The sequence below is a fragment of the Pollachius pollachius genome (assembly GCF_949987615.1).
Source record: "Pollachius pollachius genome assembly, chromosome: 8".
Classification (NCBI taxonomy): domain Eukaryota; kingdom Metazoa; phylum Chordata; class Actinopteri; order Gadiformes; family Gadidae; genus Pollachius; species Pollachius pollachius.
The window spans coordinates 19,293,073-19,309,183 of NC_136941.1; the positions used below are offsets into that span (position 1 = coordinate 19,293,073).

The 16,111-nt window shown below is 50.6% G+C and overlaps 1 protein-coding gene across 1 annotated transcript in view; it reads left to right on the plus strand.

The window, feature by feature from the left end:
• plxna2 (plexin A2) overlaps positions 1-16,111 on the plus strand; it is a gene marked incomplete at its 3' end in the record, with an annotated part of 183,766 nt that overhangs the window by 19,880 nt on the left and 147,775 nt on the right. The window contains 2 exon segments of the mRNA XM_079741140.1: positions 4,687-6,026; positions 12,063-12,245. Of these exon segments, the coding sequence (XP_079597266.1) occupies positions 4,818-6,026; positions 12,063-12,245 (1,392 nt within the window). The 5' untranslated portion in view covers positions 4,687-4,817.

Sequence of the window (16,111 nt, forward strand, 5' to 3'; positions counted from 1 at the left end):
AGCTGGATCTGCAAGGAGCCGCTGCAGTTTCACTGTTCTCCCTCCTCTTGACTACTGGGTCATTTCCCTGTGGTGGAGTAGAAGATGGATGGTCTCCGGCTGGCCGCTGATGGGTTCTGTGTTCTGGGAAGTGATCACGCGGGTCGGTGCAGAAGTGAGATCAGAGAAGAAAGGTTCTTGACTGCAGAACTGGAGTCGTCTTGTGATTCCAGCGAAGGGGGTGGCGCCTTAAAAGCGAGACTAATGGAGTCCAGCCTACCGCTAATTAATTATTTATTGGCTCATTTTTGGGTTATGCGATTTTTGTTGTGGAATATCAGTTGCATTAAACAGCAGGATTTCATGCTTTTCATTAATCATTTGGGCAATAACAGATTAATCCTAGGCATGAAATTCCAAGCCATCATTTCCTTCTCCCTATCCCACAACAATAGAGCTATCACCCTAACAGGATTGCGGTTTTCTTTTCCTTTATCTCCGCGCATACAATCGGTGTAAATACGACTTGAGCAGATCAAACACATTTGGTCGCATTGTTAAGGAGCTTAGCTTGTCAGGGCGGAGTGGGGCGGGGTCCTGGGCGCACAGATAGATCTGCTGCTGCAGCCTATCCCGGGATGGCACACAGCGCTGCTCCGGCGCAGATGTCAAAATGTGTTCCAAAAGCCACTTCTCTCCACGTCCGTTATTCCTTCTGCATCACTGACGACTGGGCCTCTGTGAGCAAAGCTCACAGCCGCATTGTTTGTGTGTGTGTGTGTGTGTGTGTGTGTGTGTGGGTCACTCACACCACGCTATTCTCTTCCTCTTCCGCTTCAAGCTTCCCGCCGTGGAGTATCGGAGGCTGCAGGGCTCCTCTTGCCGGAGATAATCGGCCACAATGCAGCTCCCTGTGCCCACAGTTGGCACCGCCGGCGCCCCCCCGCCCCGTTGCCAGGGCCAGCGCCAACGCCTGGGTGCGGGCAGCGCCGAGCAGCATCCAGGCATATTGACAGAGTGCGGGCCGTCAGTGGGATCCGTTCTGTCTAACAAGAGCTGGGAAGCAGCCTGCCAAACGCTCAGCTTTGTGAGCCGCGCTGTTCAAAAACATTGTGTCTGAGCGTCATGTTCTGGGCTGCTTAAGCGTACGTTTACAGCTGTAACTCTCTCGCTCCATCTTGGCTAACTTCTTTTTCATCGTCTTACTCTGGCTGTCTTATAGAGGGTGAGATCAACACCTCGCGCTCGCTGTCCAAGAGCTTTATTTGTCGTGCAGTGGCTGGACTGAAGGGAAGGGGGGTGGAGGGAATCGAAGCCAACACACAGTGCTTTGACATCATATAATATATCTTTGCCCGAGTGGGAGTTCAGAAAGATTCATGGCGTTTATCACAGCCATAAATCCTTAGGTATACCTCTGTCAGATGAAGTCCTACAGTTGTCGCGTGTCTACAAATCACATTTCAAGCAGAAGAACTTGTCCTACATCTTCGTTTACTGTGGTGAGTCAGCACAGAGGGAACTGTGTTAATGCCCTCATGTTGGCTACTGTATGCTTTTAAGGCAGTGGGGAATCAAGGTTTGTTGCCAATAGAGAAATTCATGTTAACATGTAGCATTGGCAGCACGATGAGCGAGCACGTTTTAACATGTGTCTTACATAACACAGCCTAGATTCAATCCATCATAAAAATGCTTGCTCAAACATAGGCATGACACCAGATACTCTGTGTTCACCGGGTCACTTGGGTAACTTGTGGTTTAATACATGAGTCATTAATACAGCTGCCTTTATATTTTAATGCCCATTCCGGTATTTATATACTCCTCGGTTTGAACTTCCTCAGACAAGGGATGGCTCCACTCTAAAACTCTCCCTCTCTGCCCGCAAGTATTGAGGACGATGATGATGATGATGATGATGATGATGATGATGACGATGATGATGATGAGAAAGCTCTCTCAAGTGCAACAAATGGGTCTGGCAATCCATTTAAACAAAAGGGTCCATCCAACTCATCCGACGATTCGTTCGACCGAGAGCCTTACCAGCCGCGAGGCGTCGGACAAACCCTGTGTGGTCACTGCTCAGTGCGCTTGGACTGCGGAGGCTTTCACTGCAGAAGGAGTAATGCATATGTTCTCTCTCGTGGGAAGGAGGGCTGGAGGAGGGACGTGGATGGGGTTTGAAGGTGGTGTATATTTATGCTGGGCCAGGGGAGGCGGAGAGGGGAGGGTGAGCTGTGGGGGCCTGGGTTGGTTTTAAAGCCCCTAAAGGGCAGAAGACTTCAGGGCTTTGGGGAGGGGGCCAGGGGGGGCAGAAAGCGCTGGCTCAGCAGGAGGCTGATTAAACCCCCAGAGGTTTTTTTTCTTTCTCACATCCACTACGCGCAAACTCAAACAAAGAGGAAGCAGGCAGAGCAGGCAGGCGGGGGGGTGTTCGCTTCTTCACTTCCCAGCAGCTCTTCTTCTTCCTTTAACGGCCCTGCTAGTAAAAAGCTCCGGGGACGAGGCAGGCTCCCACACCTCAAGCTGCGCACACGCCGCACGACAGGGCCTCTGGGCCGCTGTTTATGGACCCGTGGATCAATACCTCGCCCGGGAGTCTGTGTTTAAGTCTCCGCCGTCTAGCATGCCCGTTGATCACATCGTGTTGAGGGGGAGGGGGGGACTAGGACAACGACGTCAGACATTTCCACAGTTTGCACGAGGACACGGTTCAGAGGATTTTAAAATCTGCAGCGCAAATCAGATCTGCCTGGAGCCGGCACACCGTCGTAGCGTAGATGTTTCTCTTTTCCTCTCGATCGCGTTGTATTGTACTCCATGCTCCCAGATCCCTGTTTGAGCGCCTGCTAAACCAAGGCGCCGCCGTCACTGAATATTCCGGCCGCATCCTTCACCCCTCATCCTCTGTGGCCCCCGCTGCTGAAAATGCTAATGCAGAGCGTGACGAACGATGTAGGGCCGTCTCCGACACGTTAAAAGCCCCTGGCGGAGCTGTGTCACTCCCCAGCTTACCTCCTCCAGCTCCTCCAGTAATTACCCTTGTTGTATCGCCACGCCTCATCATACTCGATTTTAGGATGCGCCGCCATTGTCTCTCTCCCCGGTTAGCCCCGAACACTGCTCGCTTCTGATGGAGCGCACTGATAACACCGGGGGAATGAGGCATGGGCATGGGCACGCACACACACCCACACACTCAACCACATAAGAGTACGCACACACACACGCATGCTCAAACGCACACACACTCATGCACACACCCATGCACAAATGCATAAACATACACATGCACACACACGTGCACAAACACGCGAACACCCAAAAAAACACAAATACACACAGTCTTAATACATACACACGCGCAAACACAACCACATGCACACACGCGCATGCACACACATACGCACACATATGCACACACTCATGCACAAATGCATAAACACAAACATGCAGACACACGTGCGCTAACATGCAAACACACAAAAAAACTACTTATACACGCAGTCTTAATACACACAGAGAGTGTTGACTTTTATTATGGAGCCAGCTGTGTGCATATCTAACACGATGGCCTGATTCGTCGAAGGATGATTGTTCTGCTGCCAGTGATTACTCCCTCCGGGATGTGATCATATCAATAGGAGATAGATAGAATAGAAGAATAAGAAAACAGCAATATTTAGGGGGGAGGAGGGACATAATTAATAGATTCCGGTTGGCATAACATAGCCCTTTAAGAGCAGAGAGTGGGAGAGGAAGGGGCGGTGCTGTGTGAAACAGGCTCCCAATTTGTTCCCACTTTGTTCCAGTAATAAGATCCAGGCCTCTTCTTCCAGTGGACGACATAATTAACTCCCCGGGACAAACTGCATAGAGGGGCTCCAACCTCTGATTTATGGCAGCGAGATCTCACTAGACCCGGATGCAAGAGGAACATGAATTGTGGGCTTTGCATGATGTACGCTTTAAAGGATAGATAGGGATAGCAAATTAGTAAGAGTGTGTGTGTGTTTGTGTGGTGTGTGTGTGATTGTGTGTGTTGTTATATTGGTCTCTAACAACGTAATAGTGGCAATGGTTAAATGGTATGAATTACTTTAAAATACAGAGGAATAATACTTTGTGGTGGTTTCAGAGCTGTAGCTTTATCGAATAGACGGCAAATTTTTTGAATTTGTTCCTTAATGGGGATTCTGATAAGCTTTGTAAGTGTATAGTCTTAAGAGAGCAAGTTTGTTTGTTTGTGTGTGTTTATGTGTTTATGTGTAAAGTGCCAGTAAGAGGTCTAACAGCCTGTTAGCGGTTTAATATGAGTGGCTGTTAACTTTCTGTATTTACTTTTCTTCTTCTTAGAAACGCCTCGTCGCTCCGTGTCTATAAAGGCAACAGTGAGCGTGTTAGTCTGATTAGGCTAATATCCGTTGCTGGAAACAGCCTCTCCTTCCTGTCTATTTTCCTGGCCTGTCCAGCTACTCCTTTGGTATGTGAACCATAAAGGTTTCCTCCGATTGTCTGTCAGTTTCCATCTTGGTTCTTCACGGCTCATTGCAGTAGTTAAAAAAGGGAAATACAAACGTTGACCTTTTTCCCAGTGAAAGCACAGCGGTTCCGTTTGCCCGTATCTGTTGTGCAGTGTGAGTCATGAGTCAGACGCTACTATCTCTGATAACTCACCCTGGTTTTACCTCTCCCTTTCAGAAACATGTGAAGACCTGCACCCAGCTTCAACCGCACAGAAAGCCTCCGGTGTCACAAAGGTGAAGGTTTCTCCGCTGACTCCACTGCATTGTGCTACTGCTGTTGTACCTGCCTCGCGGGCCCAGTTAGACATGGAGGACCGGCGGACCACACACAGGACTTCATTAGCCAGGCCCACAGTAGGAACTCTGGCCGCTCTTCTGGGCTGCTGCTGCTGCTGGCTCCTAGCCTTCCCTACCTCATGCAACGGACAAACGTTTACCACCTTCCACCCTGAGCGCAAGGAGTGGGCCTTCAACCACCTGACGGTCCACCAGAACACAGGGGCCCTATACCTCGGAGCGGTCAACCGTGTGTACAAACTGTCCGGGAACCTTACCCTGCTGGTGTCCCACGACACGGGCCCGGAGGACGACAACAAAGCCTGCTACCCCCCGCTGATCGTGCAGCCGTGCTCGGAGCCCCTGGTGGCCACCAACAACGTCAACAAGCTCCTCCTCGTCGACTACTCTCAGAACCGGCTGCTGGCCTGCGGCAGCCTCTACCAGGGCGTGTGCAAGCTGCTGCGCCTGGACGACCTCTTCATCCTGGTGGAGCCCTCCCACAAGAAGGAGCACTACCTGTCCAGCGTCAACCAGACGGGGACCATGTACGGGGTGATCGTGCCCTCGCAGGGCCAGGACGGCACCCTGTTCATCGGCACGGCCGTGGACAGCAAGCAGGACTACTTCCCCACCATCTCCAGCCGCAAGCTGCCCCGCGACCCGGAGTCCTCCGCCATGCTGGACTACGAGCTGCACACGGACTTCGTGTCGTCCCTCATCAAGATCCCGTCGGACACTCTGGCGCTGGTGTCGCACTTTGACATCTACTACGTGTACGGCTTCGCCAGTGGCAACTTTGTGTACTTCCTGACGGTGCAGCCCGAGACGCCCGAGAACAGCATGTCGTCCAGCAGCTCGGCCAGCGACCTCTTCTACACCTCGCGCATCGTGCGCCTCTGCAAGGACGACCGCAAGTTCCACTCCTACGTGTCGCTGCCCGTGGGCTGCGTGAAGAACGGCGTGGAGTACCGGCTGCTGCAGGCCGCCTACCTGGGCAAGCCCGGCCGCGTGCTGGCCGCCTCGCTCAACATCAGCGCACAGGACGACGTGCTGTTCACCGTCTTCGCCAAGGGTCAGAAGCAGTTCCACCGGCCCCCCGATGACTCGGCGCTCTGTGTGTTCAGCATCCGGGACATCAACGCCCGCATCAAGGAGCGCCTGCAGTCCTGCTACCAGGGGGAGGGCCACCTGGAGCTCAACTGGCTGCTGGGGAAGGACGTGCAGTGCACCAAAGCGGTGAGTAGGCCGGGCGGCCCGAGGGCGACTCACCCACTCGTTGTGCTGATAGGGGATTAGGGGCCAGTGTGACTTCAGCTTTATCGGTGATATCAAGAAACAGTTACTGTTGTGAAATGTGTGAACTATAGAAATCATTTCAAGGTATATAAATTGCCTCTTTATCTATCAGTGTATTTCAGTAAATGATGAAACGAACAATATTCAAATAAGCCTTTCCTTCCAAACCAATAAGTGTTTTCAGTTAAGGAAGAAGTGAGATTTCATGTTTAAAGCCCTGAGATCCATCTTGCCTCAACCAGACAAGCATGTCATGTTTATGATCATGGAAAAACGGAAAAGGCTGAGTGATGACTGAAGCCTTTTAGCAGGCCTAGAAAAACATCATGTTGGAAGGAAGTCGCCGCTGTCGGCTGCATTTACTCACAGCCCTCAGCGCAGCCCTCCATGCTGAACGGGAGCTCTGACTGCTTTCTGTCGCCCATTTCTCGTTATCAAATTATTCTCACACTACATGTAATTGCACCCTAATTGTTTTGCAGCGCTGATATCGGGGCACAGCCACTTTCAAGACTATCTCAATGAGAGGTATTCATAAGTGATGGAAGAGGGGCTTATTTTTCTTGGCAACCATCACAGCGATAATATTCTCCTTGAGTGCAATCCAAATAAACATTTCCCCCAGTGTGTTTGGGGTGGTAATGTAAGTTGGGCAGGGCGGGGCTTTTCAGAACGGCTAATTCATCAGTCTATTTCTTCTACCGCTCGCCAATTATTCCATAATGCGAGCTCTCGTATCTATTACACGTTGTCAAGTACAGTTACGTTTCTTTATTTCCATTCACTCCCAGGAGGCCGCCGTTCTCGGCGTCTCCATGCTGTAATTGCTGATAGGAATTAAAAGGGTGAAATAATGAACAATAATGACTTCCGCTTTGTGTGTGGAATGCTCCAGTGTGTGTGTGCGTATGCGAGTGTGTGTTTGTGTGCGTGTCTGTGTGTGTGTGTGTGTGTGTGTGTGGTTACCGGCGCTGTGTGCATATGTGCCTGTGCGTATATCTGTGTTTGCGCTCGCGTGTGTGTGTATGTGGTCACATGCGTGCATGTGTGCGTGTGCGTCGGAGACCTTCATATGGTTCCTGGGGGGGGTTAATGATATCCCAGTCCTTTATGAGGAAACCACTGCAAGGCCTTCTTGCTTTTTCTCCTACTAATCCCCTCAGGGCTCTCTATTGACCACTTTTATTAACATCAGTAAATTCCCCATTAGCATGATGTCAGAGGTGAGGGTGGGTGTTATCTGGGACTGCCGCTGTTCTCAGTTAGTAGCCCCCATGGAGGGGGGGGGGGCTATGATCAGAAGAAGGAGCAGGAATGAGGAACGTGGAGTGGGGGGATGGGGGAGTGTAATTGCGGGGGTGGGGGGGACTGGGACTGAAATGCGCGATGGCGAAGGCAGGGGTGAAGTCAACGGGCATCTCCAACCGTGGGAGCCAGAATTAAAATCTCATCATCTAGTGGTGCTGGTGGTGGTGGGGGTGTTTAGGGGGCAGGGGGGGGGGGGGGTCCTCTTGATGCTGTGAAGGGCGCAGAGGACTCTGTAAGCTCCCCACCTAGTGAGCAGCACATCCCACTCGCCCATTGCTCGCACTGCCAGGAGCGGTTCACAAGCATTTCCTAGCTGCCAATACCACTCTGCTCTCCCCTCACTCCCCGAATAAACAGGCCCTCAGTGTCTGAACATCAAAAAGGGAGGTGCAGATAAAATACTAAGGAAAATACCTCGACCCTGTTTGACATTCGATGTGCGGTCAATAAACCCAAAGTACTGTATGGATTATGTAGATGGGTTTCAATGGATGAGGAAGTCGTAAAGCCTGAACAAATGACATCCACCAGTGGGACGTGTCAACCATTCTCACCTTGAGGCAGAGGCTTTAAGTAGCGGGCTCTCTTGTTGTTGTCCCAGGGTGAGCAAAAGCCTTTTATTTACTCAACACAGGGCATTTTCTGGTGTGTCTGTGCACAGAGGTTTAGGTAAGGAAACCTGAAAAGAATGTAATTAAGGCTGATTTTCCTGTTGTGGCCCCAAGTGCCTTACTTATAGACCTAGTGATTCCACACTACAGCAGTCCACTGCAATATTGTCCTAGAGTGCTGATGTAAGCCATCCATGAACCCTCAGTGACAAAGAATCAATTCAAAGATTTGGTCATTCATCAAGTAAACATGCCAACCATTTGTTACTTATAATTGCAGAAATGCCTCTATATGTTCTCTTTTCCCTATTTCAGATTACAAGATACAAAGATTATGTTTTTATGGTGCAAACAAATAAATACTTAACATTTCTCGGATGCTCATCAGACAAAGCAAGCAGTCACTATGAGCTCTGTTAACTTTTCATAGCCTGATGAATGATTCATTATCGGGAAAAAAAGAACATTTCGGTATCAACGAAGAAGGAAACCATTAGTTTCAGCCCCAGTGCAATGTGGGTAGGAATACAGTGAAGTGATAAAATTAAAACAAAATCTAAATTGGCATGTTTCGCACAGACAAAACGACCGGATTGCGATCAAATCGGAGCGCCGCATTGGGCTTAATCGCCCCAGTCTGTGCAGGGTACTCTAATCAAACTCTAATCTTGGCCAAACTAATCAAACTTTTCCCCCATGGCTCCCAAAACACCTTGGCTCTGCCGGTCATTAGTCAACAATACCATGTGAATGATTGCATCTCGTCCCATCATGACTTGTTGTTGGCTGTAGTCGAACCCCAGGATGAGGCCAGCAGCCAATGAGAATTGTTTCACTTTTGCCACCTTGTCTTCTGGTGACTGAAGATTCACCCCAGAGCACAATCTCAATGCTTCATATTGTGTGTCTGTTTGTGTGCGTGTGTGTGTGTTCCTTTGTTGTCACACCAGTCTCCTATCTTTTCATGTGTGTTTATGCATACACGACCCACTAGTTACACATCACACCGGCTCAAACCCAGGGCTGTGTAAAAACACAACATCCCCTGAGTGAAGCAGGTCGAGAAACAGTGATATCTCACGCCTGGAACACACACACAGCTGTGCGGAAGCTAGTTCTTATTATTTATTTTTTGATTCCTACAATGTGAGTCAACAGGGAAACAGCAGAGCCCGAAAAAAAAAGTGTCTCTGGCGTTCACCAGAGATTAGATCTGTTATATGAGATTTATTGCTCACAGGTTCTATTTTTAGCTGCACCACAACTCTGGCAGTGCTAATCAATGTAATTAGCATTAGCGGGGCCAGGCCAGAGCTGTGGTGAAGCACGGTTCTGCGGCTGTTTGTTTGAGATTTACTACAACATGGGAAAAAAGAGAGAGAGGTCTGAGTGAGTAGGTGTGCTGCTGGAAAACTTAACCACATGGGTTCAGGGGGGGATTTCCATTGATGCTGAGTCCACTGAGTGTACATCCTTCAAACAATCTCAATGTAATCACAACCATCAGAGAGAGAGAGAGAGAGAGAGAGAGAGAGAGAGAGAGAGAGAGAGAGAGAGAAGAGCGAGAGCGAGAGAGATAAGCTGGACGGAGTGTGGAACATGGATCTGCTTCTCAGACCTCCATTAACAGCCATGACCGATCGGTCTGATTCAGTCTGTGGCTTCTGATATCCTCCAAAGAAACATGAGTCAACAAACATTAAACCAATGAAATACAAGCTGTACATCCCGAGGAGAGAGCCAGCCTACGGTGGTAATGATGTATGCTGAGCACGTTGCGTGTCCTCCCAGAGCAACACACATCTCAGTACCACGCAGAGCCAGAGAGCTATTTTGGGCAATTGAAAAAAAATTAAAAGAAGTGGACATGCCATAAAGTGTGGGGTGTTACTATGTGAGCAGGGGGCAATTATTCCCCTTGTCAGCCTTATTGCTTTGGCTGTGCTTGTGAAAAGCCGGTTTAAGAAGCCTTTGTATCCCCGCTATGGAGGAAGGGACAGAGGTGGATTCCAGGGCAAGAAATGTCTAAGAAATGTCTCCCCCACCATCTCTCTCTCTCGCTCTCGCTCTCGCTCTCTCTCTCTCTCTCTCTCTCTCTCTCTCTCTCTCTGTTGACATTGATAGAAAGAGAATAAGAGAGAGAATAAAGGGATGATTGAGAGAGTGGGTGACTTAGTGACGGTGGAGAAGCAGACTTTTATGGAGACAGAAAGCATTAATGCAGGGGGAATATGGGGGGAGGGTGACTTGCTGTGAAGGAAGAAAGGGTGAGTTGAGGAGGTGGAGGAGAATTGAAAGGTTGGGGAAGAGAGAAAGAGAGAGAGCGGACTGCTTGAAAGTTCACTCAGGGTGATGCTGGCCTTCACCCGGCCCGGCTATCTGGCTCACTCTACGTGGCACTTTGAGGCCACCATCACATGCAGTGGCAGCAAGACTGCCACTCACTCTGTCTTCACTCTCCACTGACCTTGATCTACACCAGGACCTCTTTCTCTTGCTTCCTCCCTCCATCCTCCTCCTTCGCCTCCTCCTCCTCCTCCTCCTCGATCTTCCACATACTCCCATCTTTCTCCTCCTCACCGTGTCTTAACATGTATGTCCTCACTGAATTTCAGACTCTCAGAATAGCAATTACAGTGTGATCATACATAACACCATAATATGCCTTTTCCTTTTTTACTTCATATTTTTTCTCTTTTACCTCCTGAGAGTTCTTCATTCAATACATACAGATTAACATATACCTACAATTTAGACGTTACCAGCCCTCACACCGTTATCCAGGTGTGTGTGGGTGTGTGTCTGTGAGTGTGGGGCTCCCTCTGGGGCTACGCTTGCACGCTTCTGCAGCATGTAGCCGAGAAGGCTCTCTACACCACCTCTACCCTCCACCCTCTACTCTCAGCTCATCCGAATCCCCCGCCCCCACCCCTATCACCCTGTTTGACCATTTCTCCTTCTTGCCACTCACACACACTTCCTCTCTTTCCTTCCATCTCTCTCTGACTCTTTACCTCCCGTTCTCTGGAACTCCCTGTCTATCTACTCCCTCTATCCCTTTTCTTTCTCTCTCACTATCTACTGCTCCCTCTATTCCTACTTGCCTCTATCTCTGTTTATCTCTCTATTCCTCTTTCTCCCTCGCTCCCTTTATATATATTTCCCGCCATCCCTCTTTCCCTCAATCCCGGTCTCTCTTTCTGTCTCTCCATCTCTCTCTATATCTTCCCCCTCCATATCTAACCTCTATCTCTATAAATCTCTCTCCCTCTATCTCAATCTCTCTCGATGTACAGTATATCTCTCTATCTATCGTCGTCCATCCTTCTATCGCTCTCTCTCTCTCTCACTCTCTCTTTCTCTCTCTCTCTCTCCCTCTCTCTCTCTCTCACTCTCTCTCTCTCTCTCTCTCTCTCCTTCCCTCTTGCTCTCTATCACTTGATGTCTCTCTCCCTCTCTCCCTCCCCTCCTACTCCATTGTGTTCTGCCTGCCCATGTTCCCATCATCCTCCTACTGGGTTGTCTGCTCTGATACGCCTCTGGCTTCGTCTCGCTCAAATCTTCCATCTTCCCGAGACATTGGCTCTTCTGTCTGCTCTAGGGGCTGCTGTATGCACATATCACTCTTCTACATCTATATGTTCATGTGTTTCCGTGCCAAGTCCCCCCTTGTCTGATCAATGAATCATCCTGTTCATCACGTGTCCAATGTACAAAGTAGGCACAAATTCAAGACATTAGGTTCTGCTAACTCACGCTGGGCATTTGCAGCCTGGTATGACGTTAAATAAACAAAACGATAATTGGTATATAATACAAATTAGATTAATTGGCTAGATTGCAGCCCCAGTCCCTTTTTAACGCCTTGTCTGCTTGTACAGTTCAGCCTCCAAATCTTTCTCATCTTTTTTAATGATCATTTTTTCTCTAATCCTGTTCTATTTTTAGAGCCGTCAGTTTTGTTCCCTTGCTTGTTCTCCTGTGGTGTTATTTCGCCCTCGGTTCCCTCCCTCTCTTAACAACCTCTACTGTTTGTCACTCTGTTCCTTCCCTCCAGCCGGTGCCCATCGACGACTCCTTCTGCGGCCTGGACATCAACCAGCCGCTGGGCGGCTCCCAGCTGGTCACCGGACACACGCTGTACACCGAGTCCCGCGACCGCATGACCTCCGTCACCGCCTACGTCTACAACGGCTACTGCGTGGCCTTTGTGGGCACCAAGAGTGGACGACTGAAGAAGGTCAGTAATGGGCGATGAAAATAGTGTTTCGCTAGGCCAGCACTTTTTAGTTTGTGTCTCCGCTGGCCTTAACCGTGCTCATATAGTGGCACTAACGCTAGGAGCAGCAGTGGCGTAGTAGCTTAAAGTGACAGGACAAGGTGTGAAGTGGGCCTATTCCAATGCACATGACGCATTGGTATTAAGCAGAAGAAAAAGTTAATGTATACTCTGCCATATTTACTGGCTACTATTAATGTGTCCCTGGCTAGCCAGCTAGCGAGCTGGCTTTCCCTGCAGTGGCTTTCCCCGCTCCTTGTTGGAGTGAGCTATGGTATATCACTGCGGAATCACTCGGCTGGCCCATTAATTTTAATAGGTACCATTTTACTGGTAGCCCACTGAGAGTCAAGCGAGGAGGCCCGCCCATCTAAACCTCTGGGTCTCTGTAGGAGAACACAAACGCCACGGAGGGTTAAGCGGGCTGCTCGCCGCTTAACAAAGACAGATTTCTCACCCCGTTCAGAAGAAACAAGCCATTGGTCTGAGATAACTCACTGGGAGCGGTTGAATGGTGTGGCAAAGTGAAAGCTATTCACTGAGCTTGTGATTCCAGGGGGGTGGGGGTGTATATGCAATTTGGCAATGAGTTATTCCCCTGGTTCTTCCTAGTTAATTTCAGAGCGCTATTGAGCTGTTTTGGCACTTACAACACCCCCCCCCCCCCCCACCCCCATCCAACCAACAGCTGAAGATGATATGGTCAATGTCCTCAGTACAGTGTGGATGCGGGAACACAGGGGAGCCCTGTGATTGGCTGTGGCGTGTTCTAGCTGCACTGCAGTTAAGACAGCTGTTTGAAGGATTTGTCAGCAGTCCCGCTCCGTCGGGACTTGCCAGATTTTGAGTGACAGCATGAGTGTGTGCGTGTGTGTGCGCGCTTGTGTGTTTCTGTCACATGGGCCATAACTGCCAAATGCAGCACCCCATGCACTGACAACAGCTGCAGCGCAAGGAAAGTGAGGAGAGGAGGCAGCGAAAAGAGCAAGCTAACAGTAAAAAAAGCCTCGTATTTTGGTTGCTGTTTCGGCGGGCGACATATGATACGACGCCGGGTTTATTTCACTGGCGCTTATTTATTTACTCACAGCTCTGTAAATCCACGGCTCACTCTGGCTAGGGCTTCACGGAGAGCCACCAGTGTAGTGTGCTGTTTGATCATTCATCATGCCTCTTCCCTTACATAGTTTCATTACCGAGGGACAGCCAAACCTTCCCGCTCTGCTGTTTCTGTCTCATGTTCTACCCTGGTCTCCTTAACCCCCCCCCCCCCCCCCCCCCCCCCCCCCTCCACCCCTCCCTCCCATCCTCTGCCTCCGTCTCCCGCCTCCTCCGCCTCCCAGTGGAACTGATATGCAAAGCGATGCCTCGGCCGCCTCCGTCGGCCGTGTCTTCACAGGGTGTGACTGTAACCACAGTAACAGTTAATGTGGGGGGGAGGGATTAACCAGGATATCAGCATCGCACCCGGAGCAGGGGGAGGCGCCACGGTCCGTCGACCAGCCCGGCAACAGGGGAGGACCCGGGAGAGGCCGCTCAGCCGTTAGAGCAGATCTATTCATGACAATGGCAGGGAAATGAGGTTACAGCAGCCACTGTCTTTGTAGCCTGTGTGTGTGTGTGCACGTGTGCGTGTGGGAGATGGTTGAACTGCACACCCCCTGGGGGGCCAGGAGGAAAGGTTCCCTCTGGCTCCTCCGTGTTGCCCTGCTGGGGAGTGATAAGACACGTCCTGGGAGACTGCTGGTTGACTGTAAGCCAGGGTGGGCGTAGGAGGGGGCCGCCGAAAGGAGGAAGAGAGGGCTGGGATGTGGGGGAGAACCGCTGGTGGGGCCTGGCTGGCGACAACGTACCTCCACCTGGCTGCCCAGAGAGACAGGGCGGGAACGGCCAGGGGGAGAGTTGAACGGAGAGCGAATCAAAAACAAACCAGGGTTGTGGGGGGAGGGAGGGAGAAGATGCTGAAATGTGAATTGAATGCCGCCGGTGAAACGGGGCCTGCACCGCTGGCTGTAATTGGATTGGCTCCCGTCCCAAAGAGGGGCTGCCGTACCTCAGCCCTGATCCCCCCCCCCCCCCCTTCCCCTCCACCATCTTCCACCTCCTGAATGAAGGCCTCCCCCTCCCCCACCTCCTCCCCCTGCTGACTGCTGTTTGTTGGCGCTCCACCTGATTCAGCCGGGGCAGGGTGGAGCAGCAGGCGGTGCCGGGTACCAGTGCCCCTGGCGGAGGCCCCTTGGCAGCCGATTGGCTGAGGCACGGGGCGATGAGGAGGGTAGTAACACATATGAGTGGGGGTAAGGCAAATTCCCAGTGTCGTGTGAAAAACTCCAGCAAAGGCAATCAGTCACATTAGACTTGTGATGTTCACACGTTGGCGGGGCCCACGCTGTGATAGAGGTGCGCGTAGGCTGTCATACGGTGGCATCTCGTTGTTCAAACCATTAGACGAACCGGCAAATCTGCCTGCCGTTTACCTCTTTACATCCCCGCTCCTCGTTTACAGTAAAAATCTAAATTTAGGATGTGTGCAGCCGGCCTTCCCCATCCTCCGTAGTGTAATGTGTACCAGCTGCCGCCCCAGGTCCCTGTGGCATCTGCCGTGTCTGAGAAATACCTGGTCGGCTGCTGGGTGGCACCCCGGAGAGAGTGATTGATTGTGGCAGAGAGTGGATGTTCACCTCAGCAGAAAACTGCTAGGGGCCAATCGATAGTCTGGGTCTACACACACGCACACACACACACGCCCGGCGCGGGCTCGCACGCATGCACAAACACACACACACGCACTCACGCACTCACGTACACACACACAATGACACGCTGCCACCATACACTGAACCAAATCTTTTTCGGGAGTAGCAGAAGGAGACAAATAACAGGAGCATGTAGGTCTGAGGTCAGGGTTGACACTCGAGGGAGACACTTCCTTGTTTCTTAAGTCAATGTCCTGCTTCGGTTCGGGGGGCTGTGTTACTACACGCCTCTCCATCATGCACATCATTAAGCCACGCACCAGTAGACTGTGAGGCACTCGGGGGCCCTGGGGGTCAGATAACGGAAGAAGATCCACCAATGCCATGTATGCTGGTATTGCATCATCTTAATTGGAAATTGACTGAGTGTGGGTTGGGCTTTTTCTTGCTGAGCGCAGACAGTGCAGCAATCGGTGGGGAAGTGGCAAGGGCATTGAGCATTAACATTTGATGTTCGCCTGAGATGGGAGACACGGCTTCACATGTAAAATTGCCAATTAAGAGAGATCACTGGTGTGGTGGGGGAGGTAGAGACCAACGAGGGAGCAGCTGAGGCAATCTGTGGCCCCTGGTAATCAGAATGAATCTGCCAACAGTGGGGATGAACGTCCTCTATCTGGGTTCTCTTACGCTCAGAGCGGCACGGGTTAACAGTGTTGAACCAGGGAGCCACTCCCATGTGGACCGCCCTCTCTTTATGAAGGCAGAGGTAGCCCCCGTCTGTGTGGATTCATGAAAGAATTCCAGCAACATTGCAGAGAAAGTCTGCATTCAAACCTCTGGCCTTCGATGTGAATTAAAACGTTTTTTTAAAGGTTTTGATTGGAAAAAGGTGATCACTGTAAAAACAGAAAGAGATTGTAGGAACTTATTAGGAAGATGAGAAGGCCGCTCTATGAGCATATCAAGGTTCCTAAGGGTACTGAATGCAGTTTTTGTTGTTTGGTGTGTCAGGTGCCCTCCCTGAACCGTGAACAGGGCTCAGAACGACAGATGAGCGTTTAACCTTGAGCCCCCTTCGGTACAGTGTTGATGTGGTACATGCTAGTTACTAATGCCTTCCTCCTCATC